Source organism: Temnothorax nylanderi, unplaced genomic scaffold, assembly GCF_030848795.1.
Source record: "Temnothorax nylanderi isolate EJ_2023f unplaced genomic scaffold, tnyl_v1.0 TNYL_tig0025_pilon, whole genome shotgun sequence".
NCBI lineage: Eukaryota > Metazoa > Arthropoda > Insecta > Hymenoptera > Formicidae > Temnothorax > Temnothorax nylanderi.
Window position 1 is genome coordinate 493,676 of NW_027249087.1, and position 27,546 is coordinate 521,221.

At 44.1% G+C, this 27,546-nt stretch overlaps 1 protein-coding gene and 1 long non-coding RNA gene across 5 annotated transcripts in view; one reads left to right on the forward strand and one right to left on the reverse strand.

Moving 5' to 3' along the window:
* Nucleotides 1-27,546, forward strand: part of Eip74ef (Ecdysone-induced protein E74) — a 181,958-nt gene that overhangs the window by 143,141 nt on the left and 11,271 nt on the right. For 3 of the 4 annotated variants that reach the window (XM_071701349.1, XM_071701348.1, XM_071701351.1), the window contains 3 exons: nucleotides 1,957-2,217; nucleotides 4,750-4,917; nucleotides 5,670-5,915. In XM_071701349.1, coding sequence (XP_071557450.1) covers nucleotides 1,957-2,217; nucleotides 4,750-4,917; nucleotides 5,670-5,915 — 675 coding nt within the window. The remainder of the gene's footprint in view (nucleotides 1-1,956; nucleotides 2,218-4,749; nucleotides 4,918-5,669; nucleotides 5,916-27,546) is intronic. The other variant, XM_071701350.1, reaches the window with a different exon arrangement.
* Nucleotides 20,129-21,088, reverse strand: LOC139769876 (uncharacterized). Its single transcript, XR_011717643.1, has 2 exons — nucleotides 20,543-21,088; nucleotides 20,129-20,472 (listed from the first exon to the last, which is right to left on the reverse strand). It is a non-coding gene; the product is annotated as an uncharacterized lncRNA (long non-coding RNA).

Genomic DNA, 27,546 nt, shown 5'->3' on the forward strand with positions numbered 1-27,546 from the left:
GATTTTCGTGTGTGTAAACGCGCCATGCGTTTTAATACAACATTAATTTTTGTCTTATCTAGAACTCTCGTTTTATCTAAGATTATAGTAATTGGACAAATGCAATGTTTAAGCGATAAGATCGACAGTCATTATTTTTTAATAGTTACACTATAACAATTATTTTTCCTATTGAGAATACTGTATAGCGACAATGGAAGGGTTTCCGCGAGAACGTTGCATTCTTTGTTTTCGCAGCGAGTAACGCATCCGTGGTTATTACGATGTTGCGGCTCTTACGAAGCCACGGAGATACGCAATTTCTATAGCGGAGGCGAAAATTATTCATGGAAATGCCGGCCTGTAATCAACTGTACTGCTGCGCATTAAGTGTTGGCATTTATACGATTTCATCGATCTCCAAGCAATCTCTCTCTCTCTCTCTCTCTCTCCGATTTGCGTATTATATCATTACAGGAATCTATTCTGACAAATATTTCCAAAAAACTGAGAGTTTTTACTTCGCAAACTTGATCCGGGCATCCGGGCTTGATTTTAACGGGCAACGTTACCTGCTATTAGCGTTATATGACCAACAGTAATGAAAATGAAAAGTTACGGTAGGTCGCACAATTATTAGAGACCGTTAATAAAATTTATGATGACTGATAAACTTACCCGAATATTTAGTCACAACGGTGTAGAAGCGATGTAGAGGATTCGATGCTTCTCATAAATATCAGTCAAACAAAACAGGTTTATTTGAATTGGTCAAATTTATGTGGACATCAAATATCTCTCTAATATTTCTCCATCGTAACTCCGACAGACTCCTGAGACACGTGCCCAATGGCAGACCCGTAATGTTGCCCAATTCTCGCCGATCTTCCGAAAGCGAGGAGACGAAGGATGTTTGCATTCTCTCCGCGGCTCGAGAAATCGAGGGAATTCGCGTCTCGATCAAATCGCGGCTTAAATCAAGTCGTTCGTCGATCGCCATTTTCCACGGCGGATTTTTCGGGCCCGCTGCCGCGAGAAATTGCTTAATGAAGCTGCCGCGGCTCGGCATCGCCTGAAAGGAAGGTAGAAACATTACAGTGGGTCAAGGAGAGACGCCGGCTTTCACTTCCTCTCGGCAGCCAGCGCGAGTTCCTCGAGAACGCCTCCCGTGCCGCGGCTTTTTTCCCTTCTCCTTCTGTCGTTCCTCTCGTCGTGAGAATGTTTATCCGCCTATGACTGCGCTTAATTATATCAACGGACGAGAAGATACGTTTATCTCCCGACGAACAAACTAGATCCAATTAATCCGGATCGAGCAACGCCGCGGTGCAATTACGAATCACGATAAGCGACTTATCTCGGCGCGTTATTTTTAAATTAATGAGAAATCGGTTCTTTACGTTGTAAGAGTCTGCGCGACTTGCGCTTGTCTGAATATTTTAGTGGCACGGTGAATAAAAATTATACTGTATTTTAATTTCTGAAGTGACAACTCATCGTTAGTTTTACTTTTGATATTTATGAGATTAACATCTATTGACATTCCATTACAGTGAGTGTCGATTATCCTCTGGAATTTCTAGATTTTGTAACACGATTTCATATTTTGTAGACAGAGTAAACTGAGATGAGTGGACAAATCGCGCGGAAACGTAAAGAGTAAAGACAAAGATTTTGTTGAATAAGTTTATTTGCAACTTCAGTGTAAATTCGAGAAAGATAAACTTACACGTTTAAACTTCTTTCCTAATATTCGCTAAAAAAAAAAGACAATTCCGTTCCCCTATATTTATTACTTGACATGAATTAACAGAAAAATTGATTCGCCACTTACTCTCATCTACTTCGTTACAATCTTCGACTTGAAAATTCTATCGTTTACCCATAATGACCTGTCCAATGTACTCGCGTAATGTGAAGCTAAACAAGATTAATATCTACTTATCTAAACGATGTATCTCGTTATCTTTGTTACAGTGGACACCAGGGAAGTTCAGCCGCACGACCCGAGCGAGAAAGAACAGCTGGGCCTCGCGAGCGTAAAAGTGGAGCCGGGATCTACTAGCGCGACGACCACCAGTAGCACGGGGACTCGTCTGCTCCACGGTATCCTCTCCCAGCATCCCCAGCAGCATGGCCTGGGGCTGCAGAATGGATACGGCCGACACTTGGGCGGCCACGCACAGATGGGCCAACCGCCTTACACCACTGCCGCCATCGCCACGACGAGTACGCCAGGTAAGGCATATCAACGAGGCCCTATAAAAATACCGATGAGATTTAATTGTCCAGATGTTATCGTCTATAATCGTTTTTTGGCGATAGATTAGCCAGCGTTGCAGCGACATTGAAAAATTTCGATAGATTTTTCAAGAATTTTATAATATAATTTAGCATAATAGGGGGGCAATGAAATATAAAGGATAAGATTGAGAAAAGAAAAATGAAAGAATCTAAAAATGGATTTGATAAATTTTTAGTGGAATTTAATACCCGTACGCATAACAAAGAAGTAAAGCCAGATATAAATAAAATAGGAAAGAAAATAGATACTCGATGTCAATAGGAATTTGATATGTATATTTATATACACGCATGATAATAAAATAATGTTAATAAGAAATATTAAAAAATATAATATTAAAATAAAGTATCAAAATATAATATACGGCGGAAGAGAATAAAATAAGTACAGCAGAAAAGTTTAGAAAGTTCTTTGACATTTCTCTATTGCTCAGAATTTAATCGCAGTAACGATATTGTTTCTTAAATTAGAATGAGTTATTTTAAAAAATCAACTTGTAATTACGAAGGAGACATACTTACGTCAAAATCATATTTCTGTTTTTTTTTTATTTGACTCTTATAATTCAGTCATATGTAAGCTTCCATCCTGAAATACATAATATGTCTAAAAATTTCATAGTTATGAATTGTATTGTGAAATGTCAAGATATATCTACAAACAACGAGATTGACATTTGTCGGGTAAAATAAGACATCAATTTCCGTTAATTGGATCGCGATACGATAGCTCTTGTACATTGTTCATTACCGAAGTGACAACTATAGTTCGATCACTTGGACGTTTTGTCGAGTAATTGCATCATAGTGCTACTACTGCGCTAATTGACCGAAGAACAGAACAATAATCAAACGCGACAGCAGTTAACGAGAGAAAGGAAAAAGAAAACTCTTGGCGCGATTTCTCAAGAATGATCGTAATATGATCGCAGGAGCCGCGTAATATAACGATGTAAGCCAAATTTCCGCGTTCGTAATTCGTAAGTTACAATTAGTGGATCAATGTCGATTTCACAAAGTTGCGTTACGCAACGGTAAAAATCGCGCACCGGTAATGAGCCGACCGTTGCATATTCGGTAAGAATTCGGGCGTAAGACGGTTCTTAAAATACACGACTCCGGATCGTTGCATAAAGCAGCGCCGGTCGATCGGCGGGATTCGCGGCGATCGGCTTGCGCCAGTCTTGCACGATCGCCTTGCGCAACACGACGATGAGGACGACGGTGATGATGACGATGACGACGACGATAAAAAGAAAGAGGGAGAGAGGACAGGAGAGAAACAGAGCAATGACTCCGTGCAGAACCCTTTGGGACTCGTTTGAGACGGTTAACCGCGTCGCGCGAGGGAGAACGAGCGAGAGAGAGAGAGAGAGAGGTACCGTGGGAAGAGCGAGCGATATGCATACCCAATGACCGGATGACCTTCGCCCGTTGCATAAAGATGCCTTTAATTGACGGCGCGCGCGAAAACACGTTCGGCGTGGCACGGCTCGGCGACGCTCGATAAAGCCGTACGAGCGGGAGAACGAGAGCCGCTGGGCTGGACCACCTCGATGGGACATCTAATTTGTTTAAAGCGGCGGACGAAAGCGACGTGTACGTGGCTTTAATTTAGGGTCCGGCAAAGAGCCAGTGAATCGCTAATTTATCACGACCGCGTAATATGTTGAAGCGGCTATTCGATAATTGCGACGTACACTTTGTATTCATTGAGTGTTTAAACCGACACGGTGGTCGCTTCGGCTATGTATATATACCGGTGACGTCAGAAGCGAGGATTTGTATCGAAATTTCCGTGGCAAACTATGCTCTTTTGTAAAAGAGATAGCTTTTCGAAAGAGAGATTAAAAGTAAAACTTTGAATAATACACCAGGAAATTCAGAATAATTTTAATATACAAAGCATAATGACCGCGTGACATATTGGCTTAGAAAGCGTCGCGAAAGTGAAATTAATCATCCGTCGTGTGATTTTATTTATAATTTTACCTTGCTAATAGAAATAGATAATGAAAAGATAATTGCTTAAAGAAACGAGTGTTTTACATAAAAATGGCAAAAGACAAAGTTTCCGCAGCTATATTCGTTTCAATAATTCTGATTTGTTTAGAAATAGAATATGCGCAAAAGACATATTATTCACATTGCGAACGTAACTTTCAGCTCTCTCTCTTTCTCTCTCTCTCTCTTTCTCTCTCTCTCTCTCGTAACTTTTCGCAAAATTATTCTCCTTGGCGCGTAGCGCCTTTTCCGACGAAATAATAATGTTCGCGGAGGCTGATGCAATTCTTTCTCCGTACAATCCTCTCGAGTGCCCTCTATTTTATTTATCGCGCTGTTCCGCGCGAAACGGAATTGCGCGAGATTAATTGACGGTGTCGCGTCTTATCGCCGGCCGTAAACTCCGCTGACTATTTATCACAGAGGACGCGTCTCCTCCCTTTGTTTCATGGCTGGAAGCAGGAAGCGGATCACTGCCAGCGAGCCCAGCGGACAGCGGAGTCAGCGACGTCGAGTCCAGCACGTCCTCCGGCGGCAACGAGGACGCGAATCTCTTACTGAAAGCCAGGCTCAATCCTAATTCGTCCCTCCAGCCAAGTCTGGCGTCTCATCACTCCCACCTGTCGTCGGGTGAGCTCGATCTTTATTCTTACGCACGCTCATTGACGTGCTTAACATGTATGTGAGAACAATTTTTTATCATTAAATATATTTTTATATTTTAAACAAAATATTTTTTTCAACAAATAATGAACGTCTACGCGAGAGATTCTTTATTTATTTGCGCTTTCGCCAAAATTTACAAATTCGAGAAGTTTATTGCTTCATAAATGTGTTGTTATAAAGAAAACCACAATGCAATGGTAATTAGAGAACAAAATTTATCAAATTCGTGCTAATCAATTTTGTTCAGTAATAATCCTTCGAGGAAATTAAGACCGTAATAAACGACGTTAAATATAAAACGTTAAATATAAATGATATTTATATTTATAGTACCTACTAAATCATTTTAACGTCATATCTTGATTGTTCTTGGAGAAACTGGCAACCTGTTATACAAAGATTATAAATACATAGAATTTGAAATCTGTCTTTATTTTTTAAAGAGATTCACACATTTATACGAGAATATTTTTAAGCAATATACATATCTATACAGAAAACTTAAATGTAATTGTGAATTGAACACTGAATAATTAAGAGAAAGATTATTTATCGTCAAAATAGTTTCGCGCGATAGAAAATGGTTGTTCTAAAAGTAAGATGGATTAGGATTTGATCGAATTTAAAGTTAGGTACTTTGAAAGTTCCGAAAAAAAAGGGACTTAAATGTTTGAATTGTATTTTTTCATTGACCGCCTCTATTGATTGCTCGATAGCAGCGCTCGGCAGATCGGCATGCCACAGCCCCGGTGTGTATCCGGGGTCGACGGCAAGCTTCCTGTCGCCCACCTATCATCCTCATCAGCATCATCCCTCCCAGTATCACCCACATCGGGGGAGCTCGCCGCACCATCAGCACAGCAACCACACCATGGGTCCGACGATGGGGCCGCCTCACCACCACCATCATCATCAAGCGCAGGGTCTCCAGCATCACTTGCATTACCGTCAGCCATCCTCACGTAAGTTCTCATCTCTAATTTATTACAACGACGTAATTGGCGGAATTAGCGAGCCCCTCGCTGCGAGACTCTTCCCAAGAATCCTCGATAATTTTGAACAATAGGCAATAACGGGTAATAACGGATAATGCCCGGTCGATGTGTCGGACGGTGACCGATTAAAATTCCGTCGTCGTGAAAACGTGAAAATCAAAGGGAAAAAAAATCGATCGAGAGTAGCGGGCTGAGATTTCGAAATTTTACCCTTTACGTAGAGGAACTGGATAGCAATCCGACGACTCGGATTTCGTGCTAGACTCGCAATGTGGCGGGCCTTTTCTTTGACCTCGTTTACTTATCGGCAATTTCGACGATAGTAGATGTATCTCCGTTCTCATCGCGATCGATCGGCGGTCGGAAAGAGGAAGAAACGGGAAAGTGCGGGGAATATGGGGGGAGGGGAATGAATACTCGATGAAACAGTGATTTCGGTATCTCGCGGTGGCATCTGAAGACTGGATCGTCGTGACGTAATGACGGTAGCTCGTAGAGTTTATTTCGACTTCGTAGATATCGATTCGATCGCCGTCGACCAACCAAACGTGGAATATTTTCGCTTTTGATGAGTTACCACGCACGCAACCGTAAAATACCTACTATGATTCTACGATTTAGCGACACTGTATCCGTGTCAATCATTTTCGATCATTTTTTAAACGTTACGAACAGGTTAGATTTATTTTAGAAAATATTACGGAAAATATTATGTCATTGAATTAATGATTAGAGAATATTTATATCTTTGCTAAATATGACAAGACAAGTTGCGAAACGTTGTTAGACGGGGGAGATGAAAATGTATGACACTTTTATTGTTACATCTGTGACTTCATGGAATGCTGCAACTCGAAATAAAGTTGTCGCGACAAGATACGAATAGATATTGACGTTATGCTTATTTTGCCCAGAGTTCTTTGAATATTTTTACTTTTGTATTTTTAAAACAAGTGGCCGAATTTTCTTATAGTACATACCAAACTATTGAGGAGATATTAAATTGCTGATAAATTTATTTCACTTTTTGCTGTAATGGAATAATAAGCGAAACTTCATACAGCTTTCGCACATCGTATAATGCAATAATCGTACGGTACACCGAATGATATCAATAAACGCTACACATACGCTATACTGTTGCTTAAAAACATACAATTAATGTGACTAACACGAATATTCTACAGTTTTAAACTGGTAGACACGAGAAAGTGATAAAGGAATTAGAACGTAAATCCGCGATTTCAAAGCCTATGCTGTCTCGCGGGACAGAAGAAGTCGGGCCGAGTTTCTCGTTGAGCGTGCGAAGGCAGGAAGCGTCTAGTTCGTCTAAGACGAGAGGAGGACTTCCTCCGCCGCGCAGCCGAGATGCCAAGTGAAAGGATTCGCCTTGTCGTCGCGGAGAACGTGGAAGAGAGCGATCGCACGAGCGCCGTCGGCGTCGTCCTCGTCGCTGTCGCTGTCGACGACGGCGACGTCGACACCTTCGCAGCGCGCCTCGTCTCGTTCTCGTGACCCACTTGCCATTCTCCGATTCGACGGCCCAGATTCGCTTCCTGCCGCCGAAGCATTTCCGTCTATACACTCTCGCGTCTTGACAGACGCAGTTTTCTCCTTCGATACTTACAATCTCCATTGAAAAACAGATATTTTCTTCACGAACCTCCGCTCACCTAGATGAAACGTAAAAATCCTCTTGGTACTTACCGACTATTTTCGAACTTTCCAAATTAAAGTTCTGTCGAAGTAAAACTCATTCAAAATTAGCCAAGGAGCATGGTTTTTATTCATTTGCATTTCTTGAATTTATTGAAATTCGATAATTTTTAGTGATCCGTGACAAAGTACAAAAATCACGTATAATTGCTTTCTCATGTTTTCGTAATATTAAAGCAAATTTTTCGATGTTGAAAGTAAGCGTAATTCTCGAGACTCAATTCCAAGTATAAAAATTTAGCTCCTGGTAATGAGGTTTTGAAGGAGATTGCGCTCTAAGATTAAGCATGTCAGCGATCCTAAAATTGAGGACGCCGCGGAATAACATTTTGCGGATTGCGGACACTCGGGTGGCATTAGGTTTTTACCGATTCGTCGACGTCAGGTTTCGGTACGTTTGCGCGGCCAATTTGTCCGCGTCGAGATGTCGCGGGAATTAATTAGAGGGAGACGATGTGGGTCAGTCGTGTCAGTTTGGGCCAATATACGGGCGAAATATAATTAATCGGGGCGCGATCGACGAGCCAAGAGATGTCTCGGTTACGATTTCGCACCACCGCGGCACCGGGAGTTTCCTCTTTCTCTGCCGTTTCTCTTGCCGGTTTGACGCGGAATCGGCAGCTGATCACCGTCGACGAGCGCACCTGGCGCCCGCGCCGCGGAGACAGCCGCGCGCTCTCGGATCAGCGCCAAGGTTGATTTCTTGACTCGAGTCGGCGCGGCGCGGCGGTTCGTGGTGGAAAGCGCTCCGACGTACAATCGCGGTGAAATTCTCCGCGTGCGAGCGCGGAGTATCAATTATCGCGGCGAAAAGAAAATAGAAGAAAGACTGGCGCGCAGGTAGGCTGGCGTCGCGCGTCGAGCGGAAGCCAGCACACTCGTTGCGTTTTATTATGATCGCAGGCCCCGCGAATTCCCGCCGCGACATCGCCGACAATGAGATCGAACTTTCCCTAATTGAAAATATCCCGCGAGCGAGCGCGCGCGAGACTATCTTTAACCTCCTTTTTACGACGCGCCCGATCGTTTTGGTCGGGGAGAAAAAATTGCCGCGTGTGTCTTTAAGCGTGTTAAAGCGCCATTCGTGCCTGCGCGAAAATACGAATGATCGCCGTTTACCGGACCGTAAATTGCGAGCGCGCGAAATACGTTAATAGACAGAGTCTTAATGAAAATTTCCGTGGGCTCGGGATAAGCTTCCTCCTCGCGTACGCTGTCGATAATAACTTCACGGTTAGCCCGTAAAATTTCGCAAGGAATGCCGCGAAAACGCAGCAGCCTTGTATCATTATTTTTCTAATAAATTTAGCGTCTTATTCTGCTTTCTCAATTGAAATATTATGTATAAATTGAAATGGAAATCACAAGGTGCTCCAGAAAACAACAATAGCTTGTTAGATAAAATACTAAATATTTATAAGAGAATAAATACATATATACATGAAAATGATTTTCCTCTTTTTTCTCTTTCTTTTCTTTTCTTTTCTTTTTTTTTTAAGAAAAGAGGACGCTGCTGACCGCGTAGAATTTGGAAAGTAAGGGACAAAAATGCTGTAACGACACTGCGTTATACCGAGGCGCGCTCGACGGGCCGCCGCGCCGCGCTCCGAGTAAAAGTGTGCCAGATTGTATAATCGAACGTGAATAAGCAAAATGTTACGCCATAGCGATTTGGTAACGTCGCCGGGCCCCCCCCCCCTCCCCCCTTCCTCTTACCCTGGTCCGAAAGGCACGGCCGTGTTCCCATTGCGGTAGGCGCAACGGTCCGCGCGGGGCGGAGATGGTTGCGGACGGGAGAAAATTCAACCTGTTAAGGGTCGTGCGTTTCGATACCGGATGTGTACCGAAATTGCATCCGGACATAGGTAACAACAATAAAGCGGTAAAGCGGTATTCTCTAAAGAATTCCAGCAATTGTCTTCCTCCCTAAGCTGAAACTTGAGGAATTGTTTAGCGTTGAAAAAATTAACCTCTGATAAACAAAATGTCTCTTGTTAACTTTATGATCTATGCATTAATAAAGTTTTTTTCATTCGAGTTAACTCAGTTACTTTAACAGATAGATGCTTTAACGGTCATTTTTCTAAAATTTTCGTCAAGAAGAAATTGTCGGTTTTTAGTTTAATGACGAATTTTTTTAAGAAGCTATGAATAATATTCAGGAAATCATCTTTTTCTGATGAATTCATTAATATTTAATTAACTGTTCATCGTTATCGAGTTGCATCTGTGCAGATTTGCAGAAATGCAAAAGTTTATACGTTTTGTTCTCGAGGTGGAATGTGGAATATTTGTGAGTATATAACTAGAGATATTACGGTTCAATAAACTGTAGTTTCATGAAATTCTATTTAGGCTGACGGATCTCTCTCTCTCGTTTTATGCGAGACTTTGTAGCGCATCGAATAGATCTCTTTGGCATATCGGCCACTGCACTGCGAGTACATCCGCGAAAATTTGCGCGCTGCCAAAACTGCATCGAGCGATTTTCCGCGATTTCGCCGGAGCCAATTGGCCATCGGCCCCCCTTTATCTAGATCACTGTACCGCGCAAACATTGCGCAACTCGCGGTAAGAGTGACCGCGCATACATAACTTCGTCTACAGGGTGTCGTATATGCGAAGTCACTTTCCGTTTTCAAGCTTTCTTCTCTTCGATTAGTTTGAGATCTTTGCGTTTATCAAGGAGAAAACAGGACGCTTTCTTGCAATTGTTGGCGCGTTTATACGCGGGTATTGATCCGTTAAATCAACTGGCGCGCTTGTTGAAGTCGAATTATTCGGCTGGCCGATCGATAGACGCGAAGTGGAAGACACGGGATACGCGTCGTTCGCGAGGCACGAGGTAGAAAATAATAATCAGAGGTGTGTGTTTATATCGAGTGGACTGTTTGCCTATCCGCGGTCGACCGCGTTATAGACCTCTTACGGACGCCGTGTACGTACGCTACCGGAATAGCGACTCGGGGAAAGAATAGAATAGCGCGCCGCTATTTTCGGCCGGATCATCATCGAGCCGCGATTCGTCGTCGTCCATTAGCGCCTCGGGAACGTGTGAAAGACCCTTTAGGCACGCCGGGAACGAAAGTGACGCGCGCGAGGTGCGTTGGCAAACCGGCGTGGCACAAATTTTGACGCTGACGGCGCATCAAGGCGAAAGTGTTACAAGGTTCCGAATAGCGATAGAACGTTCAATTCAAAGACGATTTTATTTTTCGCGCTGACTTGCCTTGCTTCCTCCTGCTCATTGCTTAAATCTCATTACGAAAAAATGCATCAATTCCAAATTTTTTTGTCTTTCTAAATTTTGAATAAATAAATTTATATATGTAGCTGCTAGCGTATACGAATAAAGAACGCCCGAATATAAAGTTTCTACTGTGACTAGAAAAACGATAAAGAATATACATATATTACGTAAAAATGCCACATTTGCGAGAGATTTACGACGGTTCTCTTTTTTTTCTTTCTGATTCGTATCATTCTCTCGTGCGTGTATTGTGTCAAGGGTACGTCTTTTTTCATGTGAATATCAATTACAATTCTGGAACTTAACGTTTGACGTCAAAGTAACCTGCGAATACATTATTATCTCGACTACCGAGAAGCAGATGCCATCAAAATATTTTAGCCTTTTTTGGAAATAAAGACAAATATTAGTTTAGATACACGAGATTACTTTAATCCATCGTATATTCCGCAGTTTTGTAACCGTTCGTATTAAATACACCATCGTATAAAGCAGTTCATACTAATTAGTATTGAAAAATAATACTAAAAAAACATAAGGAAATTTGACTCGACTATGAACGTGACTTTTTCGTGACCGGATCCGCGCGAGAAAGTGCACGAAAATGAGCGTATTTGGGAACCGTGCCATCGAGGGATCAGGAATGTCCTGGTTGCCCTAGATCAAGTACTCCTGAGATATTTTTAAAAGATCGCCAGACGCGCGCCGGCGTAATTTCGAACGCGCGAGATGCGGAGAAGGGAGACAGTTTTTGGAGGGGGCAGGAAAAAAGTGGTTTTTTGGCGCGGGAAATCGGCGGAAAAAATAGAATATTCGCTGACGAATAACAGCCGCTTACGAAAGAGCCGGGCAAAGAGATCGTAAAAAAAGTTTCCGCGTGCAGCTTTTGGCCGTCGTAGAAAAAATCGCGTAAAAAGCACTGTCGAATGGATACATTATACAGATAATATCAATATCTTGCATAATTAATTAATGCAAGGTAATTATCAGAATATCAAGTTTATGACGTCTTTCTTTCTCTCTTTTTTCTCTCTCCCGAAATACGTCGTTGAAGTATTAAAATATTTGAAAGCGAATTTATTTTATTGATATTTGTGTTTTGATCGGTATAAATAATATGATCTCAATGTTTGATATAATCTCTGTTTAAAATACGCATAATCGATCACGCTGATACTTTTCAATAATTGCTAACCGTAATATCTAAAGAGTTATCAAAAATTCGCGATAATACTGATATACACTAAATACAAATCCATCTTCCTATTTACGCGCCCGCTTATCAGGCGGTGATTTAATAACATGATTTACGTAATCTGCGCGAAATTATCTTCCGTATTGCGATGTTTACGTTTAGAAAAGCGTATTATATCAGATATTAATATCGCATAAAGATTCACGTGACGCGTTTAGCATGTTTGATATGCAATCGTACGATAGGATTAAGTTTATCTCCGCTAACACTTCTGAGGGAAGTAATGAAATTCCAAGAAAATATTGGATTTGTCTTACACGTTATATTCCTCGACGTAAATTATCGGACGGAAATAATCTTTTCACAATTGTTCAATGTAAATCGAAAGAGAGAAAGGGAGAATCATTTATACAGCTGTTGGTTATCAGTCGCCGTAAGATGGGCTAGCTTACACCGAAGTATTTTTCTGCTGCGGTTTACTTTCGCGATTGAAATCTTGTTTGGTACGAGCGATCGATGGCCGATAATAAGATAATATCAGGAAAAGCAGATCGCCGTTACCACGAATGAGATCGATTATTTTTGCGACTTCGATATCTGGAAACAAGTGTCTTTAAGCGACAGGAGTGAGTCTGCGACGCGACGCGATGAGTTCAAAGTGCTCTTGGTCAATATGTGTGTACCGATGTGTATGTTATTAACGAGAGCGTTCTTCATTCTATCTTCAGTGTTTTCGTACTTCAACACTTCTACTCTGACGCGTCAAATTTCCTCAAGAAAACGAAGATTCTTATCGAAATTACCGTTTTACATCATATAATTTTTCTGTTCTCTTTTTCTTTTTTTTATTTCAGAGATAATGTTACGTAATTCTCGCGGTAAAAAAAATGAACGAGAAATAAGGCGTAAGGAGTAAAAGTTGTAAATTATGTATAATGTTTCTTTAAGTTCTTTATACCGAATCGACGATGATGATTCCATCTCGGTTCGAGTTCGCAATGTTCGTGACTCAACCCTTTTTATCTCGAGAAGTAAATGCGCTAGAACATTTTTTTTTAATTAAGGAAAATTATTAGCAGGAAGGAACGAAGAGGAAAGAATTTCATGAACGTACTTTCTGTACGAGAACGCATTAAAGGCGCCGTGGAAGGGTCGAGCGCCACAGCCTTTACGTAATACGCGCTCGCGAGGCCGCGGCGAGTAAAAATAAAGGAACGAAACGGGTGATGCAGAGTGGATTCTAAGGCTAGAGCGGGTCTAGGTCTAGGTCGACTAGGCGCGGCCTGCTCTGGCGTACGTGTTGCGCTTCGTACGATAGAGACGATAGAGCCCACTTCCTGATCGAAGATAACAAACTTCCTTCATCGAACGCTATCAGTACACAAAACACTCAATTCTAATCGACTTTTCTAATCGCTTGATTGTTAATTAATTCGTGAGCATCTCGAGCATAACAACAGAGAAGAAAAATTTCGTGTTCATTTATCACTCTGTATTAAAATTTCATTATTTTACGTAAAAAGAAAAAACGTATATTTAACCATTTCTTTGAATCTTTGACAGTTTTTTCACAATAAAATGGTACCTACTATTTTGCAAACTAATTACTTGCAGTTTCTTTTTCGAATCAAATGCACGAATGTATCACATCTGCTCGCTCGGACGTGAAAGTGGTGAATCCGTTTCCCGAAACAGGTGCACGGTTTCACCACGCCAGAAGAGGAAAAGTGCGAGCGAGAAACGAGACGCGCCGGCGGCTGAGTCTAGGTCTAGGTGTAGGTCTAGGTCGACTAGGAAGGGGCGCGGCGCGGCGGTCTACTTCCTACCCGAGGACGACAATCCGGCTTTCCTCTCGGAAATGCTCGCGCGAAATGACGATTGCTCAGGCGAAACGCGCGCGCGCGCGCGCGCACGCTATGAAACAATAGAACCGTGTCGGTACGCCGGGCGTCGATTTCCGCGATTGTTCATTCGATTCATCGAAGGAAAAGCGCGCTGCGAGAAATTTCTCGCGGATTATGCGTTTCAATGGGAATCATTCGGGATAATCGGTAACGATCCGCAATCAAGTTCCAACATTTCGGTATTTTTGTTATTTTTTAAGTTTTGTTACAAGTTTAATCGTGATAATAAAATTAACTCCGAGATATGTCTGCGACATAATCTTCTTTTTTTCTGTAACATCGATATACTTGGTTCACGTAGAAATCGTCGAGTCAAGCAGGCCGGTCGTTTTAGCATAAAAATCGAAAGTCCGTGCATTCACACCGTCAACACGTGACATTTTCGTGACTTGCTGATTAATCGCGTCCGCGGACTCCGGAAGTACGGAGCGGTATCGGATTTTTTATTGTAGGCCGCGGCACGTTTCGCAAATTGCATGCGAGGCAGAAAATAACGGGTCGCTATAAATGCTACGTCGATTTCGTGGCGGGCGAGCTTCGATTCGCGAATATGAGTTCTCGTTTTCTTTCCTTTTTTTCCTGACCAAACCGATACCGCGGTGTTACGCTTGAGTCTGAACTCGATAACCCATCTTGTAAGACAGATTGTGTTATTGTTCATTAATTACATTCATAATCTTTTGTGTACGGTTTAATTTTTTTAAATATATTCTTGATATATTTCTCTGATTTATGATCATAATTACCGTTTTGTAAGCAGCACTGTAAACATAAATATGCCATTCGGAAGTATAAAAGAAATCTTGATATTCTCGTCGGACTCGCTAGCCCTCATTGCGGTCTCTTTATATTCGCTAACTTCGTTTCAGATTCTTAACTTGGCCAAAATTTAGAGTTTGCGACTCTTCGCTCGGAGATTCTCTTTAGCGAAATTTCGATATCGTTCCGCGCTACAATCGTTCCGCGCTAATATCGCGCGATCCAATAATGAGTGCAAAGTTCCTTTAAATAGCGCCGCTAGCGTCCGTTGAATATTCACGAGGAAGTTAAACCTCCGTGTGGAATTCGTTACGATACCACGAGCGAGGAAGGTTACGGAATTAAATAGTTCGACGTGAATTCGCTTTGCATTTGTGCCCCCTCGTGTAAATTGCGAACCGACTGCCATTTGCAAAAATCATTCCTACACCGCGCGAAGTAAAATTTATGCGGACATCTATTGCATTTATTTACTATATCGATTAATATTGCGTTGACTCGTTCAAGATAAATCTCGCTTTTCAATAAAAAAAAAAACAGATAACATTTTTTACCATACAAGCGATCAATAAAACAATGGATTATCGTATGCTGACTTTACTAAATAATTTTGGATTGCATTTTTTGCTTGAGAGGTCTCATAGATAAAGAAAAACTTTTAATTGAGACATTGAACTTACTAAAAACACTTACCTAGTAAGAATTTATTAATATAAACGCGAACAAAATATGTGGAAAATAACCTTGTAGGAGGAAAATTTTAATTAGAACGTTGTGTTTACTCAGGAGTCTATTATTTACAAAAACCCCATTAAGAGACTTAATTCAAGGCTGCATCATTCGCGCATCGTTCTTAGGATCATCCAGTACACGAAGCAGAAATTTTAATTAGAATACCATGTTTATCTGTGAAACAATTGCTAAGAAATCATCAATATGCATGCACGAGAGATGTGAAGTAAAAATCTCGTTTTATCCTCATCCTCTCTTCCGGATCGCGTTGCGGGTCAGGAGAGGAGCCTAATTGGAGCATCGAGACTGCCTGAACGTCGAATTTGCGTGAAAATCATGACAGAAGAAGAAGAAAAAGAAAAGGAATCCGTTGATTCGCACGAACCAATTCCAAAGAACCGTAAAGGATAAAATTCGCGTGCGTGGCGTCTTCCGCGCGCGCGCTGTCTTTCGGATCACCCTGTAGACGGGAGGAGGAAAGAAAGAGGACGGGAACGCGCGCTCGGCTTTACAGATAGGCGCGCATAGGCTGGCAGGCTTCTGGCTGACAGAGAAGCGCGTCCTTCCTGGGTCTCTGCCCCTGCACCGACGTGTGCATTGTAGTATTGTATATTTGCAGTGTACATATTATCAGAGCGCGCTCCTCTGTGTGCGCGCACTTGCCGTGCCCGCCGCGTCCGCGTGTGCGTGGCGTTCGCGGGTGTGTGCGTGTGCATATGCACACACGCAGTGCCGCTGCTGTCGCTGCCGCCACCGCCGCCGCCGCCGCCGCCGCCGCCGCCGCCGTCGTCGCTGCCGCCGGCAAAAATGCATAGCGCTGTTGCACCAGACGGTTCTCAACCGCTCGGGCGACGCGACGCATTTAGCGCGCGGCCCTCCGTACGCAGCTTTTGTTTACGATCAATCCCGAGCCGCGTAACGAGACGCACTTATTTCCTTCTTTCCAAAAAGGAAAGAAGCGCCGGGAGAAACCGTACCCTCCGAATCTGCCCGCAATACGTTTAATCCGTCGCGTTCGCTCGTTTGAGGCACACACGAGAAGACGATACGGCGTGTAACTTAAGCCCGTAAATCGACGATCCGCGTGCGGCTCAAACGCTGAACGTCATCGAATTTACGACGATATACCTCGGATATATTTAGCGAGATTTGATTGTTTAAAAGTTTACATTACGTTCGACGAAGATATTGGCGATTATACAGAGTGCAAAATTCGCGTAAATAAGAGCCTCGTTTTCGCGCGGAATTATTCTTGGGGGGGCAGATACGCGGCGACGTTCGATAGATTCAGTTCAACGGCGATAGAGATAATCGCGGCGACCGAAGGATAGTGTCGTGAGAGGAAGTGGGAGAGGGCACACGTTCATAAGCCGAGTAAATGCCTCCTTCAAGGTTTCCCTCCATTTGTCGACAGCTATTGGAGCACGTCGGATCGCGTGCCGCGACTTGGCTCGCGGTGCCGCGGATATTTTCGAAATTTATCGACGTCATCGCGCGAACGATGACGATAATCGAAGATCTGGGTGCAAGGACCAGACGAGGCCACGCTAGCCCAAATGTCGCAGGAATTCCCGAAAGACAAAACATTTGGAAATTTCGTCGCCGAAGTTTTATCACTTTATTTTATTATACCGGACTAATCTCTGCCACGTATTTAAATATTTTTTTAGGCGAAGGATACATTCTGAATCTGTACGGTTCTGAGAACCTACAACAAATCTCTTTACTCTTCCTCGGTGTGAAATCGATTGGAAATAATCACTCAAAATAAATGCGATACCGCAATAATGTGGTTAGTAGGCGATAAAGTTATTAGAGAGATTTATGATTATTTATTTTAATAATAACTATTAACGTTATCGTATTGAGAGGCTACGGCCACATCACGTTTATATTACTGTTGTAATTACTTCGTTGATTACATAAATACGTATATTTATGTGCCACTTTATTGCATCGATTTATGAACCATCACACATCCTGCGACTGTAAAAATAAACAATTTACCGAGGAAAATTAATTTCAACGTGAACGATGTATTCACGTCATACAGTTTTTCCAGTTGAATTCTCAGGTTGTCGATTCGACCCCCCCGTTATGCTGTCGAGATTCTCGATTTGTTTTTATCGCTGAGACCGATAAGAAAATTTAGACGAGCGATTACCAGGTTTTGATACGCAAGTTGACACTCCGCGTCCATATCTCGCATGTGTTTCCTGCCGCTGAAAATAGAATCCTTCGGACATTTAAACGCGGCTTTCGGTGGCGGAGGAGGAAGCGCGCGAGCCCGAAATAAATTTCCTCGCGCTTTCGACTTTCAATTTCGACCGGCGCGGCGGTTTCTCTACGCGGCGCACCGACAACGTTCTCCGAAACTGGCGCTAAGTAAACAGAATTTAAACGTCAAATACTATAATCGTAGACAGAACAGCGCCGACGAAGGCGGACGTAGCGTTGCACTCGGTGGTCTCGTAGATAGAACAACTAACGTTATTTAAGAGCCGAGATATAAATGTGCAAGTGCACCTAAATATAAAATAAGAGCTTATTAATTTTTTTCGAACGTATTTAGATGCTCTTTAAAGCAATCGTTTTTTAATCCTACGTTGGTGATAATTATAAATCCTCTCTCAATCGAATTTAATTATACTTTTTACATACACTGCCGGAAGCGACAAAATGAAACGAGACGATGTCCTAGAGACGAACGTGACGCGTTATCAAGTCAAAATAATTAGACCGTCGATATACTTAGAGGCCGCTTCCTCTTTCGATCGTACTCGTCCATTCTTCAGCCTCGAAATTCTGACCGACGTGTCCGACTCGCCTACGTGATGAGCGTCACTTTCTTTATTCCTATTATGCTAGCTCACGCATGGGCCTCGTATGGCTCGTATGCGTGCGTGTGTGCACGCGCGCATCGTGGCTGTATGCACGTGCATATACGTAACTCGCTGCACGGAGAAGTGGGCGCGGAAGGGGGAGGACAGTCGAAGGGGAGAGAGAGAGAGAGAGAGAGAGAGAGAGAGAGAGAGAGAGAGAGAGAGAGAGAGAGAGAGAGAGAGAAAGAAATGGCGCAGCTAGAGTACCATAACGCCGAAGGCACGTATCGGCGGTTCCAGCGAGGTATAGACGGTGACCTTGTCGCCGGCAATTCACCCCGTCTAACCCCCCCTCTCTTTCTCCGCCCCTCCATCCCGGCGGCGCGGTACCCTTTCTTCCTCCTTTTTCTCCACCTCCTCCTACTCTCCTCTTCTTCTTCGTTCGCCTCTTCATCGGTCCCACTCTTTCCCACTGCCTCTACTGCCTTCCGACATCGCGCATCGCCGTGTCCTTCCCTTCTCCGCTTCTCTTCCGTCGGGTCCTCCGGGGTGGTGTGATCGTTCCCTACACACCCTGCCCAACAACTACTACTACACCCTGCCTGCCCCCTTCCCTCGGAACGCGCGTGAACGGATACGTCCGACGTTTTCCGTTCTCGTCGCACTCGTCGAAAAAGACGTAACCACGTCTTCCTCGAGCTTCCACTCTCGCTCTCGCTTTGTCTTCCCCTCTCTCTGTTTCTCTCTTTCTCCTAGTTTTCTTGCTTCGCTCGTACATCGCGTGCGCCTCGCGCGCGGATTTTCCTCTCGCTCTCTATCCTTCATTTGCCCTAGACTCGTCCTCTCCGTCTTTACTCCTCATCTATCTCACGCCTCTCTCCCTCTCTCGTTCGTGCTCGATAAAGTGCGTCCGTCCGTCGTTGTGCCCTTCGTTCCGCTCCGTTTATGACGAAAGGCTAGCTCTTCTGTTGCGCCTTCTCGTCTTTGTGTGGAGGACACTACTAGATATAGCCTGCGCCTCTCAATTATATCTCTGGCTTCCTCCCACTCCTCTTTCTCTCGCGGTCCAGCCGAAATTTATTCCTTCCTTTACTTGTACTTGCGGTCGCAGCAATCGCCATTTTCAGAGATGGATATTACAAAGGTACAGAAAACATGAATTTGTAATCTGTATATGGTCGGAATTAAAATATAGATTTATAAATTCCAAATGCAAGAAAAGAATTTAAAAAAATTAAATTTTTTTTATCCATCTCTCTTCTCGGTACAGCGTTTTGCTGGCACGCCCGAGAAAATATTCTTCATCGCTTCAACTCGCTCCCGTTCGTCAGAGTTAAAGGTCTCCCCTTTCCGCTAAGATGTACATTTTCTGCTTGGTCACTATGAGGATAGGAAGATCACGGAAAGAAGAAAAGAGCGTGCGTAGGTTCTTCCTATCTGCTTGTACACTTTCGTTCGCGTACAGTCAGCTTCAGAATGATTGAAGTACATCTTTTGTTGCATGTTTGCTTGTATTTACCTATATAGTCGAATATGAATAATACATGAATAAAAAATGGTAATAATATCCCTTGACCCTTCATAATTATTTCACAATATCTTTATAATATTTTGCAATTTTTTTCGTTTTGGAATTTGTATACAAATACCGTTTAAATTTATGAAAATTATTTCTTGAATACAAAATAGTTATCTCAACTATTTTAATATTAAAAAACCATACAAATAAAAGAATATCGAAGCTCACAAAGAGTATTTAGTTTCGGAAATTCAAAACGTAATCTTTTTTGACTTAATGCAAATCAGATTTATCATGATACCAATTTAATTCACGATTTAATCCATAATACACTTGTTGCAGAAACTGATGAAATTGTAACAGATCGACGTAATGGATAATTAATTTTTCCGTTAAGAGCAAAATTAATTTCATTGCAGGACACTGTGTATATACCGCTCCGATGTTTCCTCTTTTCTTCTCCCTTCTTTCTCTCTTCCATCGATACTCATTATCTACTACATGTCTGTCTCGCACTTCCTGTTTCGTAAATTACACACTACTGTCCCACATATCCGTTCGCATTCGGTCATATGCCTGCCAAACTCCGAAGTTGGGATCAGTCCACGATTATGACAAAAAGGATCCCTTTGAAAAAGAAAAACTGGTTTGTAACGGAAAAAAAGAACTTTCGAAAGTTATTTCTCATCCCATTTACCTCCATCATTTCTTGATTATTAATTTAATTGCGCGGAAGTCCATTTCCTTTTCACGCGTGTATAATCATTCAACTTGACACTCCCAAAGTTACGCCACTAAATAGGAGCCCCATCATAACGTTACATAATCAACTCCGAAATCGAAGAAGAGCGATATACTTTCAGAATGCGACGCGACGGACAATTTCCTCGACAGTAATTTCTCCGCGATCTCACGAGTCGCGCGCACGGAGTCGAAAGTTGATAATTCCAAATGATTCATTTCCGTCGCGCCCCGCGGGCAACGATTCCCTTCCTAATCTTTACCTATTTTTACTTCATCGTCGTTATCGTGGCAAAAGAGAGAGAAAGAAAGAGAGGGAACGAGGAGGTCCGCCCGAATGCGAAATCGCGCTTGCATTCGCACCGCCCCGTGCCGTTCTAAATATAACGCGGACCGCTGCATGTAAGTATGTACGCACGCACTTTGCGTCGTCGCTCCCGAACGCGCGCACGCGGCTGCATCGCCGGTGCATACTGCACGCGCGCGCGACGTCGCGACCAGCCTAGACCTAGACCCACTGAGCTAGCCTAGATCCGCGGGCATATGCGCCCGCGAGTGGGACGCGGAGGGAGGGACGGGAGACGGGACGCGACGGGACGGGACGGGACGGACGGCGTGAACCCGGTGACGAGGAGGGAAGGAGGACGAACGGAGCTTTGTGTGTGTGGGCTGTTTCTAGTACTATCGGAGAAAGTGAACGGGTGTGGCGACGAGAGACGGCGGTGGCGCGGCGGCGGCGGCAACGGTGGCTCCGCACGCGAAACTCTTCCTGTCGTGCCACGATGCACACCTTCCTTTCCTTCGTGTTCGATTTCTATTATCTACTTGACACGCCGGGTACGTTGCGCGCGCGCACTCGCGCACGCATGTATGCGTGCGTGTGGCGCGTCGCGTATTGACGCGTCGACGTACGGGTTCCCAGCCGTCGTTCGCCCTAACGTAATGAATAAATGATTCCCCTTCTGCCCCTACTGAGCGAGCTGTTACGCAAAAAAAGTTATCGCTATCCGCTAACCTTCGGATAATAAAAAGTTTTTAATGAAATTTGTGCGCTCTGTGCAACCGCACCGTATATGTATATACACATATTTTTTTGTTCGATTATTCATATTTGCACTTTTGTTCAGAAGTTTGTATTCCATCAAAAGTTGAATTCTGAATCTGATACGTGATGGATTGACGAATCGAAGAATTGTTCAGTTTTCCATTTCTTCCGATATCATAGATTTTTCTTTCTTTATCGTCTTTGTGCAAAAAACAATGTTACGAATTGAATTTAATCATGTATATACTAATGTACAGGACTAAAGTAACTTTCTTTATTTATTTTGCATACAAATTACATGTATGAGCGTATCTTTGTAATGCCTAGATTTGTATCGCGTGCGACATCGGCGCGATCGAGTTTAGCATACTCGCTTCTCGCCGACACCAATAATACGTTACATCATCCCGTGTATGACAAAGCCGGGACACGCTCTTGCACAGCTCTCGATGCCGCAACCTTTTTATATTCGGAGTTACCGTATTAAGCTCTCGACCCACATTCGTAGGTACACGCGAACGCGCCCCTCGGTATGCATAAAGCGACGTTGGACAACCGCGCCGGCCAGAATATATCCGCCGCTCTTCGCCGTGGCATTATTGCGACGAGAATCGCGCGCGACCTTGCGAGTCCGTCGTATATACGTGTACGTCACGTTATCCCGTCGAATGAATGCATCCCTCGGATGATCGCATCTCTCTGCCATGATCGTCGCAACCCCTCGGCAGTATTTCCCGGAAGCATCTTTCCCCGTGTGTTGTGCCGGAAGAAGTTATGAGAATTCTTGGAAGGCAATGTGCTACAGTTATTTTTTTCCAAGTAATCTGTACGCTGTAAATATGGCTTGATGATTGCACCGTCAAACTTTGTGGGATCGAAATATTTCTTTTTGCAAAAGCGTGACTTAATCACCATTCCATTATCGTGTCCATTAATTGCGCTCTTAACTTAAAATAACACTTAAAATAACACTTTAGATTTAACTATATCGCGGCGAAGCAAATTTGCAACGCGCACAAATTTTCTTAATCAGCATTTTCCTGTAAAATTTACCTAACGTGGCCTACTTTCGCTCCGTGGATCCTAATTATCTTTAAATTCTGTACATATCTCTTTTTCCTCGAAAGGCTCCTCGATGGCGCGCAACGTTTATCGCATGTTGAGGTAATAGCACGTGAATACCAAGCCTCGTGCAAAGACGGAAGGCTCGCTCTTATCGCGAACTCTGCAGAAATAATTTTTGTTTCGACGACTCGAATCTCGCGTTACGTAACCGGCGCGATAAACGCGAGCGTTTCACGAGTATCGATTCTCCGGGCCATACAGCAAGGGACTTATGGGATTAATGACTTATTTACATTTTCATTGCAATCGTTATCTTATTATTATAATCGTCGTTGGCGGTTGAAGTGAGATAAGGACCAACCCCTCATTCCGCGGGACGATCGGCGGCGCTGACCCGGCCACACCTTATCTCAACCAAGACCTTACGCTTTTGGCAATTGCTGGAGGAGGTTATCGCCGCGATAGCCGCGGCCGGGTCTCTAGCGAGTCTCGCGAGTGCACAAGAATCTCGCGCGATTCGCCGATCGTTGCCTGCTTGCCAGAACGCGCTTATCTTTTCGCGCAACAGTGGCGACGCTCCTTCTCGTAGACGCATGTAATTTTCTTCTTCTTCTTCAATGATATTGGCACTCGTTCCTCCCTGAGATCGATTCGGCCATGTTTCAAATTTGAACAATAATAAGAGCAGTCCAAACAATAGATGATGCTACATGATAATAATTACATAGCACAAACTCGGAAATGTGTATGTGTGTGGACCCAAGGAATCGCGCGGATCAATTCCCCCTGCGGGAGGACGCATTTAATGATTCTGACCCTCCGTCGGCGGAATTTCCCTTTCGAGAGAGAGAGCGTTGACTCGGCTGAACTGAATTACTAACAGAAGTTAACGCGGCAATTTGTATTTATCTCATAACAGAGAGAGAGAGAGAGAGAGAGAGAGAGAGAGAGAGAGAGGCTACGTGCGTTCAGTTAGACTCTAAAATAAATTTTTATGTCAATGGAATTTTCTCTTTTTCCGAATAGTATGCCGATTCCAGATTCGTGGATTATTAACCGATAGTTGTACTGATGGTTACACAGAAATTGGACAATAGGAACCAAATTTTATTTAAAAGATTCTCGTAGAGAGGAATGAAACGTAAATCATTAGAAGGCGGAATTTAATTTAGTGATAAAATCTTAAAGGTCGGATATTTCATATCGTACATTTATTTACAGCTTTAATCGTAATCTCGATGGAAATCTCGCGCGTCATCACAGGAGATAATATGTTAAAAAAAACAAGCTCGAAAAAGCTACGAGAAACTTCTCCGTTACACACGTTTTTTCTCTTTTTTATATAAGTTTATACACGCGTAGGATCAGCCCGATCTCTCGCGCAGGTGTTGGTGCGCCCACGCGATCAACGTGGGAAACATTTCCCTCTTTGTAACCGGAATATTTAAGTAACCGCCTCTCGAAGCGACCATTACACTGGGCTCTTCCTGTTGGTCGTGCGACATAAATCCCACTATCCGCCCGGTCGACTCACCGGGCGAAGTTTACGCGCGAGTTGCGCAAGAAATATCTGCCCGAGAAGATCGCGAGGGATCCGCCGAATAATTCGCTTTCTTATTGGCGAGAAATTAACGGTCTCGTAAATACGGTCGCGCGCATGAACGGAACGGCAGCGCATCTCCGCGCGCGGCTCCCCTCAAGGTCGTATTTCAACCGGTCGCGAATTCTCAGATATCTCTCTCGCGCTCTCTTATTTGTTCTCGCTCTCTCGCACTCTCTCCCCCGTCAATTAATAGTCTCTGCTCGCCGGCCGGAGAGGCAGGCGCAAGATGCCACCTCCGGCCTCTAAATTCGGTATCATTCGACCGTTAAACACCGGCCGCCGTATTTTGCGCCGCGCGAAACTTCGCTGTCCTCTGGCATTACCGCCCGCTTGCTCTTCTTCCTCCTCCTCCTCCTCCTCCTCGTCTTCCTCCTCCGCTTCTCTGGCCGCAAGAAGTGCGAGCGACGACGAGAGTGCGCGCCATGGTCACTGACCTCGCACACATCGCGCGTCGTCTGCGACGACGGAAGAGAGAAGAGCTGTGCATTCTTATCGTTTGCTCCTCTCGTCGTCGTCTTCCGATGTGCGCCTCTCTCTCTCTCTCTCTCTCTTTCTTTCCTTATTCCTGTCCTCATGACTGTCGGAAAGGAATAACGTGGCGAATCGGATCGGCGTGGGAGCGATAAGGTAATTCCGGTAAATGCGACTGCCTGTGCTTTACTGGCTCGGATACGTGAACAGTTTATTGCCTTTTTATTTACGATCGTCCGTCTCTTTGATTGTCAATCATACAGACACAATCTTATTACTTGATGGTAGCTCTCGCTTGGCTGGACCACGTATCGCCCGATAATTTTCCTTCCCGCCGACACTTTCCGTGTTTCACGACCTCCGATTTCTGACAGCGCGAATTTCCAGGAACTGCTTCGTAACGCGCCTTAATTCAGAGGGACCCGGTAAGGACTCGCACGCGCGCTTCCGCAACGTCGATTCTCGCATTTTGCGGGGACATCATCGAGGACGACACGCATCGTTTCTGCATAAGTCATCCGGCAGTGCCGGCGCATTATGCCTACACCTGTCGCTCTTTCCATTCGCGCCGTCGTTGTTGTCTGGGTCTCTTTCGCCTTCCAAAAGGAACGACGCCGACGGCGCGACGTAGGTAGCGTGCAACTTCACCGCTAGCGATGCGTAACTGCACATTTTATGGACGGCAACATTTTCACGTTATTCGGTACATTATCGTCGATATGAGATATAAACAATAAATTACCTATAGATGATACAGAGATAAGCTCTAATATCGTAAATTTAAAACTTGGAACAATCAATTTCCATTTCTAAACGCGCAACTGAAGCACGCGAGACAGATATATTCGCAACTTTTAGGCATCTTTCTACAATTCCCAAAATTCGTCTAAATGACAAGTCGTCGCGGGTCAGAGATGCGCGGTTGCGAATTAATTTTCACGCTTTACGAGGAGCGTTTGCAGTCGGCTTCGCGCGCGCAAGTTGATCTTCGAGCGCAGCGTCGAGACTTCCGGATACCGGGAGGACGAGAGGGATAAGAGAGAGAAACAGAGAAAGAGAGACAGAAAGAGAGAACGTTCACAAAGAGCTGCCCGGCGTGATACGCGTGCGGCAGGAAACCGACAATAAGAATCCCATCGAACGATCGACGAACCCGCCGCGCCGCGCCGGGGAAACGTATTCCGCAAACGATGCACGCCGGCGATACGCCGCGCTCCGCTCCGCTTCGGTCCGGGTTATAAATCGCGCGAAGCATTTATTTCGCCAGCGCGAACGAAAACGCGTGTATTTTTATTGGCGATCGACGGCGGTTTCGCGTCTCTTCCTCTCGGTCCGCGCTCGAGAACGTCCATTCGAGATGAATCTTCGTTCGATCCGCGCTGTCCAGAAGCGCGCTCTTCGAGATATTATCCGACGAAATTATCTCCGAGTCGCGCCACATCGATTCCTAATTCTCCGCAAGAAATGTCGCGACGCGGAATTCATACGGTAATTTAGGTATCCTGTATACATCCCATGCGTGCATGGGATGAGTAATTCCGTTCTGCGTTCGTCGCACAACGGTACGGGACTTACCGTTCTTTATTTGGAAAAGTGAAAGTAATTACCGACAATTTTCTGAAAGCGCTAAACAAGTGAAGATAAACAAGAAAGGTAAAAAAAAAAGAATAGACTGGCTCTGTCGCTGACATTTAGCCTTGACATTTGTAAATTTAATTTTTACGAGAGTAGCATTTTTTTCCTATGATCAACGTGGCAAATTTTTCAAACACAATGCGAATAAAACAAAAGATTTATTTTGAAGAGTTAAGAGTACGTGCCCTCGCCGATAATTTCAATCCGTTGACTTGCTTCCTTATCTGTTCGACAACAACGCTGTTTCTTGCGATTCTTAGCGATGCAGATGTTTTAGTTTCTGCAATACGTTCAGCCTTTATCGAAAAACGCTCCAGATAATACCGTCCGTAAATGTCGTAAAGGTCAAGATCATTAGATACGTTAAATTCGGCAGTGATCGCGCTGCGGAAATCTCTCGTCGTTGCAGAAATAGCGATTTGTCGAAATATAGTGTCCACTCGAGTCATGAACCAACGTCCCGAGATTTTTTGTCGCGTACGCAAAAAATTTGTTCGCAATAATAGATGTCGAAAATCGACGATGCGAGGGAAATGAAAATCTCTCGCGCGTGATAATCATTGATATTTCCGAGTCATCGATATCTCGTTAAAACAGTTATCGGAAATCGCTGATATTTCCCCGGAATTTCGCGCACGTCATCGCGCCGCGTCTCTTTCCTCGTTAGCGTCATCTCTCGCATCGGGCGAAACGTGTTATTGCTCGTCGAGAAATCGACGCGGTCGGCGAGTTCGCGAAACACGCACACATAAATGTTTCGCGAACATTTTATAGGCAGTCAAGGTGGTCGCGCGGAAAAAGGCGCCCGGAACGTAAATCTCTTCCCTCTCTTTTTCTGTCTCTTCCTCCTCCTCCTCCTCCTCCTCCTTCTCTCTTTGGTCCCTCTCCGCCGGTTGTCTTACGCTCTAAGCGCGCGAGCTGGGAAGAGAGGCGGCCGACACTTCGTGGAAAGCACAGAAACCGCGAGAGAGGTACCGCGCCACCGCACCGCCGCCCACGCCCTCGCCGATGATGAAAACAGCGTTGATGATCGCCATGCAAACCTAATCCGCAGACACGAAGTTCCGTTCCCCGACGTCGAAATGCATTTACGTAACGACCAGGAAGAAAACGTCCTCGCCCGACGAAAAATCTCGTGCGC